Source organism: Clupea harengus, chromosome 21 (assembly GCF_900700415.2).
Source record: "Clupea harengus chromosome 21, Ch_v2.0.2, whole genome shotgun sequence".
NCBI classification, from domain to species: domain Eukaryota; kingdom Metazoa; phylum Chordata; class Actinopteri; order Clupeiformes; family Clupeidae; genus Clupea; species Clupea harengus.
In genome coordinates this window covers 2,729,160-2,736,905 of record NC_045172.1, presented here as the reverse complement: position 1 = coordinate 2,736,905, position 7,746 = coordinate 2,729,160, and the positions used below count along the sequence as shown (strand labels likewise).

Below are 7,746 nucleotides of genomic sequence, written 5' to 3'. Positions count from 1 at the left end.
CGGACGTGAGAAATCCACCACGTGATTATCCCTGCTGAACGCTCAACAAAGGTTAAAAGAAATGTTAAATTAAGCATGACATGAAAAGTGAAAAATAGAATTAAATGTATAAAATACTTATTTCATTGAATAAGCAGGAGGTGCATAGACAGTAGTTACATTAAAGAGATTCACTAAAATGGCAAAGTGAGTAACAATCAGCTACAAAGGACAACTATTCAGCCTCTTCATTCTGCACGTTGCATAGCAAACTCTATATACTAATGGGATCTACATTTATTTTAAACTGGGTCATGTTTTCAATTCAATTCAATTTTATTTATATAGCGCCCAAATAATCAAATGGTCTCAAGGCGCTTTACAGAGCCCAGGGCCTGTTTTCTATATCTAACACTCTATATCTAACTTTCTTAAATCATTAAAACATTTCAGTGCCAAGCCTACTACCCTAAGTCCCAAACAATTATTTAAATCATTCAAATAAAATCATGGGTCTGCTTGGGTTTCCACAGTCCACACATAAGTCACATAAGACATGTAAGTCAGGTGAACTGGAGATAGTAAATTGCCCCCGGGTGTGAATGTGTTTGTGTGTCTGTGTTCAAATAATCTGGCTGATAGCATTTCTGTTTGGTACATACATTACGATAAAACACTTATGACAATGTCTGTCATTCCTTTTGGGATTGTCCCAGCTCAAGCTTAACACACAACTGAGACTGATGTTCATAGAGTACTCAGAGACCTACTGAAACGAATGACGTGTTGTTTATGTCAGTCTCGAGAGTTCTAAGAGACAGTAGAACCCCAGACCCTCATAACAAAGACGGACCATCCTAGCCATACATCACTAGTTTTTAACAGTTTAACAGTCCGTCTAGATGATCTATAGAAGCAGGGACGTGCACAGGAGGGGGCTAAGGTTGCTCGGGCAACTGCCCGTTTGCCCTCCTCCACTGAAGTTGCCCCTCCGAAGGAAACATATATATATTTTTTAAATAGTATTACGGCTGCAGAACTTCATGTATGCCTAGATAAAATAATCGCGGAATGGATGGATGGATGGATACTTTATTAATCCCGAGGGAAATTTAGGTCATCCAGTAGCTTATACACATATACACCTCACCGACATACATACACAAATCACATATACATACACATAGGGAGAACATATTCACACAGAGTGTTTCCAGATACAGGAAAGGGTCTGACCCTATTGTACAGAGTGCAATGATTTTGACAGTGTCGGTGTCCAGGAGGAAAGTGATCTTGTGCTGCTGGTGTGGATAGTGCAAAAAATATAGTGTTCTTGTGCTTGTGAGGATGGGTAGTGCAAGATAGTGATCTTGTGCTTGTGTGTGTGTTTGGAAAGTGCAAAGAGCAAAGTGATAGTGCAGAATATGTAAGTGGTAAAGTCTGTGCATGGGGCTGGGATGAGATGAGCAGGGGAGGGGAGACTGAGGTAGACTCATGCAGAGAAGTCCATCTCCCTCCCCCTCCCCTTCTGCGTGGCGTTAAAAAGCTGAATGGCCCTGGGGACAAGGGACTTCCTCAGCCTGTCCGATGAGCATGACAGTGACAGGAGTCTGCCACTGAATATGCTCTTCTGTCTGTTGAGAGTACTGTGTAGAGGGTGGTGGACATTGTCAAAGATAGTCAGCAACCCACTCAGGGTCCTTCTCTCCGCCACCGTTGTGAGGCAGTCCAGTTCGGTGCCCACAACGGCACCCACCTTCCTCACCAGTCTGTCCAGTCGCCCCGCATCCCTCTTCTTTATGCTGCCTCCCCAGCACACCACAGCATAAAAGAGGACGCTGGCAACCACAGACTGGTAAAACATGCGCAGGAGTTTGTTGCAGACATTGAAAGACCTCAACCTCCTCAGGAAGTAGAGCCGGCTCTGACCCTTCTTGTAGATTGCATCAATGTTGGCTGACCAGTCCAGTTTATTGTCCAGATGCACTCCTAGGTATTTGTAAGTGTTGACCACCTCCACACTGACCCCCTCGATGGAGACTGGTAGCAGAGGAGGCTGAGACCTCCTAAAGTCCACCACCATCTCCTTGGTCTTAGAGGTGTTCAGCTGCAGGTGATTGTGCCTGCACCACTGCACAAAGTTGTCCACCAGGCTCCTGTACTCACCCTCCTGTCCATCCCTGATACATCCCACATAAGCAGAGTGATCAGAGAACTTCTGGATGTGGCATGACTCCGTGTTGTAGGTGAAGTCCGATGTGTACAAGGTGAACAGGACAGGTGAGAGCACAGTCCCCTGTGGAGCGCCGGTGCTGCACAACACAGTCTTAGATACGCAGTCTTTCAGCCTGACAAACTGTGGCCTCTCCGTCAGGTAGTCAGTGATCCAGGATACCAGGTGCAACTGCCCTTCAAAATTCCTGTGCACGTCCCTGCTCATAACCGACTTGATATCACTTGATCTAGTCTTCATTTAAATAATATCGTATCGTATTATTGGGACGTAAACATCTGTTGCAAGGCTTACAGAGGCTTTTGCCAATTATTTTCTATCTTTCGTTTATTCAAAAGACAGAAAGCACAGTTAACACTTAATATAAAATCATATTATTTCAATGAACATGTTTCTCGTGTAAAACACAGGACAGTGTAACCAAATGTAAGGGGTGAAACATTTATTTTTAAACAGTTTATAGAACATTACAATAAATTATTTCCAATGCAAATATCATATCACCAAACACCGTTAACACCAAGCTTTATTAAACATATTTTTATAACTGATTTTTATAAACTGAAAACAGAGTTTTTAAGATTTTTTTGCTTTTGCCCTTTCTTGTATTTCACGGAATATATACACATATTTGTAGTAACTGTAACCTAGAATACAAAGAGATATGAAGGTGACGCTGAGTGTGACGTAAGGGATAAGATGCTCATACATCCTGTGAAAAAACACACACACACACACACACACACACACACACACACACACAAACACGATAGAGAATATTTAGTTATATTTGAGTTGGCTCAGTCAAAAGGTAAATCACTGAATGTCAGGACTGTGGCTGAATCATTACTGGTCAGCTGTCTCTTACGGTTTAGAGATTCCATATGTCTGGACAGCGAAGATGGTTGTCAGATCGCAGAAGCTGGATGAACAAAATCAGAATCATTAAGATAAGAAGACTAACACTTTTTTTCTTATCTCCCAGTGAAGTTACAAAATACAAATAAACTGCAGCACAATATATCGAGCGAATTCCACTAGTCTTGGCAAATTTACTGAGGGAGAGGATTTGCTGCCACCTTGTGGTTATCCACATGAACTGAAACTCACCAGAGGAAATCAGGGAGGTATGTGGAATATGTAGTTGACACGTTCATAACACCTTATTTCCACTAGCAAACCCAGTATGTTTGTCACAGTAGAATATAGGGGAACAACTGTATTCAAGAAAAATTGCAGATTTGGCATAAGCTTTTCTCTTTTCCTAGTTTACTGTGCTTTAAGGGTTGCAATTTTATCTTATTACTGCAATATTTCCAAAAAGTCAGGTTGTCAGGAAATTCAAGTGTGTTCTTTTTTATCACCTATAATTTGGGTCCAAAATCCTGACGGTGAAAACATAAACAGCGCTGTCTTCCTGAGAGAAGGTCATGTGGTTGCTCGAGCTCCGGTTCATGATCTCGTATGGCTTGTGGAGATTCCGTGCCACACCAGACTCTAATTTAAAACAAGTCTTGTAGGTCTAGAGGGGAGAAGGATGTGTACACAAGAAACATAAGCAAACTTCAACTTCAACAGTCTGTATAAGCCAAAGTGATTAGAGTTAATGTTGATTTTTTTTGACTCTGGTAACTCTGTTACAGTGATATGTCAATGGTCATTAATATCTAGTTCAGTCATGTCAACACTGTACTGTAAATTCATAGATACAGTTAGAAATCCTTGCCACCACTACTTCCATCAACATCATCATCAACTTCATCATCACCACCACCACCACCACCACCATCATCATCATCATCAACATCGCCAACATCACCATCATCATCATTATCAACTTCATCATCACCACCACCATCACCATCATCACCAACTTCATCATCACATCATCATCGCCACCACCACCACCACCATAAACATTATCACCAGTACCATCATTACCATCAACACCATCACCGTAGCAGCTGTTGATCAGACCCAGATCTGCTCTCTTCTAGTTGACTACTGACTGGGGAGTTTTCTCCCCACTATGAGTTCGTTGTACGTACCCCTGGGCCCCATGTCTGTTGTAGGGACAGATTCAGCATTTTATCCCTGGTCTGCGCCTCGCGAAGGCAACCAACCTTATAAAGTCAAACAAAACAGCCATAGATGAGCTACCACCCTGTCTCAAATATACACACACACACATACATAACAAAACATATTAAACATATTAATACAGAGATACATTGAAACTCATAAGCGGACTGTCACTTTTACTATGTATGTTTTAAATTCACTTTTAACAGACTAGTGGCCTCCAAGGGTCAGATGAGCTGAGTGAAAACTTCATCTTGCCGATGGTTTTCCTGTGAGGATACGATACAATAGCCAAATTCACAGCACATACAGTGCCTTGCATAAGTATTCACCCCCTTGGATGTTTTACCCTTTTATTGCTTTTATAAATCAGTCATGGTCAATATAAGTTGGCTTTTTGGACAAAGAAAAATCACAAAAAAGCCCTCTTTAATGTCAAAGTGAAAACAGATTTCTACAGTTATGTCAATTAAATACAAATATGTAATGAAAATAACTTATGCAATCACTTATTTTTCATTACATATTTTTATTTAATCCAGAAAATATCCAAGGGGGTGAATACTTATGCAAGGCACCTTATGATCTTACGTATGGTGCACTACTACTGGTATACTATAAACTACTGTATGATCTGTTTCACACAAGAACACACAAACACACTGGACTTTACCTGCCGCATGGTTGTATTATAAGAGTAGTCCGTACGACCAAACATCTCAGAGACAACGAAGTTAGCGTCGACAGTTTTGACAAATTTGTCTCCATCATATCTTCAGAGAATAAGATGACATTATCCATTCATACTTGGTGTCATTTCTTGTGTCCTGTTACTGTCAATACACATGATTTTAAAGGTAAAAGCCCCAAACTGTTACTTGATTTATTAATAATGTTACGACTTACAGATCCAAGGCAGGTTTGAAAGCAGATTGGAAGTGTATTTTCAACACACAGCCCCAATTATTCCAGTCATATATAACCTGTCAGAGGGAGACAAGTGTAAGTAAAGACAAACCTGCTATTTTTTTCTTATTATGTGTGATGTCACTGTGCTGGTTCATACTGAAATTCATTACAGTAATAAGATATTACTTAGCAATATGGCATAAAATAAATATCACAATCATTTCCCAGATTGACCTCGGTGACAATAAACCCATGTCAGTTTGGCTTTTATTGGCAAGTTCAAAACACCACTTAATAAATTCCATTGGCAAAACAGGTGGACGGATCTGTTTATTGGACATCAATTTTATAAATTACCTGTATTATGACTGACAGATATAAATATATATGTATATTTGTAATCTGTGAATTTCTTAAAATTTAATTTAAATTTAAAATAAAAATTACAAGCTGACATCTTACTTTATTGTGAAAAATGAATTCTGATCAATAAGAGGTTACAAATGACAGTATCTGTATTTCTGTATGTATGACACAATTTATTACCAAGCCCTAATATCACATTAAAAAACCTGCAGAATAACCAAAGAATCTAACAGATACGATTTATTACTGGCTATAGAATCTATGTTATTACTGTCAAGAAGGATTGGGTAACCCAAAACTGTTGAACTGTTTAGATTTATTGCACTTTGAGCACTTATGCATGACTTGCAAACATTAAAATTCTTCTGTTTTTGACTACTCAGCTTTTTTTTTTAAGGTTTTTTTTCCCCTAAGTTTGAGTGCGAGCCCATACACCTTCATTTTGTCCTCAGCCTGTTATAAGGATCAGTGAATGTATAATGTTACTGTCAGCAGGAAACTATATGAAGACTCTCCCACACGACTCACCATGTCATCATCATTAGCAAACCTGTATGAAAAAAAAAAAGGTTCATCATGATCCCATAAAACATGCTTTTTTGTCAGAACAATTTATGGCTCGTGTAGTTGAGGTTCATGAAGTTGTCCTAAAGAGTATTTGTCATTAACATTAACATTAAGGGAGACTGCCTCCCTACATGCTTTAATCCATTCATCTATGTGTTTCTGTGTGACAGTGGCATTTTTAGTTTACCCAGGGATGGTGTAGTTATGGAAAGTGTGCATGTCACAGTCCATTCCCCAGGGCCTGCAACACAGACCACGTGGAGACGTGATAAACAACATAACAACACAATAACACACCCTCTGCTACTATTTATATTACTACTGCTGCTGCTCACTACTAACTACAATAATTATAATTATAATAAGAAATACATAACAACGAAAGAGTACACGCTACTTAAGTTAACATCCAGTTGATGGTCTTAACCTGGCAATACGAATGTGGCGATTTGGTGGGCAGCCGACACTTAAAATAAGACACACTGGAAAACAGAACATAAAATGCTGCACACAATTTTGACGGCAGAAACTTTTAAGCATAGGATAACAAAAATAGCAACTTAAGAAAAAAATCCAGTGGCTCATTTAAAGATCTTCTAGAGACTTCCCTTATTGACTCTACGCCCATTCCAATCTCATGAACTCATGCCCTAGGTCTGCATATTTAAGGGTTCCCTACGCCAGGCATGAAAACGGGTCAGGGGTGAAAAAGGTGAGAAGGATATTACCCCTCTAGGAGGGTCCGGGGGCATGCTCCCCCGTAAGAAAAATTTTAATATTCCATATTTTAAAGCATCAATCTGAATGCAATTTTGAGATGCCTTTTTTTGCCAACCTGGGAGAGCTGGAGAAACTTAACTTCAGCCATGAGTCCAAAATTATTATGGCCTCCTTTACTAAGTATTATGCACTGATGTCACTGGGTCTAAACATACAGTATAAGAGGCACAATGTGGTAAGGGCACCAAACAAATGGCTTAATGCATAGCCCCCACAAGAGATTGGTGGAACATGCTGTAACTTAACTTGGTCTACTCTTCCATCATGATTGACAGCCAATACAATGTTATGTAATTCAGACTTTAATTAGGGCTGTCAATAGAGACAAAATTTTTTACTAATTAAATCTCACATTTTGAAATTCATTAATCTCAATTAATCGCGATTTAAAAGTTGGTTTGACTTCTAAAGACTAAATCTTATAAAATTAACGAGTAATCACTTTCAGACAGCGTGTATTTTAGACACAGTTGTTTAATTGTATTTTTTTTTAACACAAAACTACACGCAGAACTGTGTTTTCAAAGAGGCTCAGGCCTATAACTCATACCTATAAAGTGCCAGCCAGGTACAGACTGTGCGCCGCGCAGGGTAGATGTTAAATGGAAGAAGCCTAGCAGCTGCCAACATAATACGGGCACTATCAGTGCCTAAAGTGGTCAGTTTGCCAACTTAATCTCCCATCTGTTTGAGACGTCGATGAATTCTTCTGCACAGTCCTCCACTGTATGTCGCGAAATGTTTTTTTTTTTTACTTCCAATGCAAAAGATCTCAATTCCATACATTGTCAATAAAATGAACTGTGAACACCCAGGTAATTGTCATTTCT

The 7,746-nt window shown here is 39.5% G+C and overlaps 1 protein-coding gene across 1 annotated transcript; it reads right to left on the bottom strand.

The window, feature by feature from the left end:
• Positions 1–3,013: 3,013 nt before the first annotated feature.
• LOC122128610 (cation channel sperm-associated protein subunit epsilon-like) lies at positions 3,014–5,249 on the bottom strand. The gene is made up of 4 exons (XM_042702938.1): positions 4,968–5,249; positions 4,261–4,335; positions 3,577–3,734; positions 3,014–3,134 (listed from the first exon to the last, which is right to left on the bottom strand). Exons 1-4 carry the CDS (start codon positions 5,010–5,012, stop codon positions 3,077–3,079), a joined length of 336 nt encoding a protein of 111 aa, XP_042558872.1. The 5' UTR covers positions 5,013–5,249; the 3' UTR covers positions 3,014–3,076.
• Positions 5,250–7,746: the final 2,497 nt, after the last annotated feature.

Coding starts and splice junctions, on each gene's coding strand:
- LOC122128610 (XM_042702938.1), bottom strand. CDS start 5,012: ATGTTTGGTCGTACGGACTACTCTTATAATACAACCATGCGGCAG. Junction 4,336..4,967: donor ATAATACAACCATGCGGCAG/GTAAAGTCCAGT, acceptor TGACTTTATAAG/GTTGGTTGCCTTCGCGAGGC. Junction 3,735..4,260: donor AACAGACATGGGGCCCAGGG/GTACGTACAACG, acceptor TCTCCCCTCTAG/ACCTACAAGACTTGTTTTAA.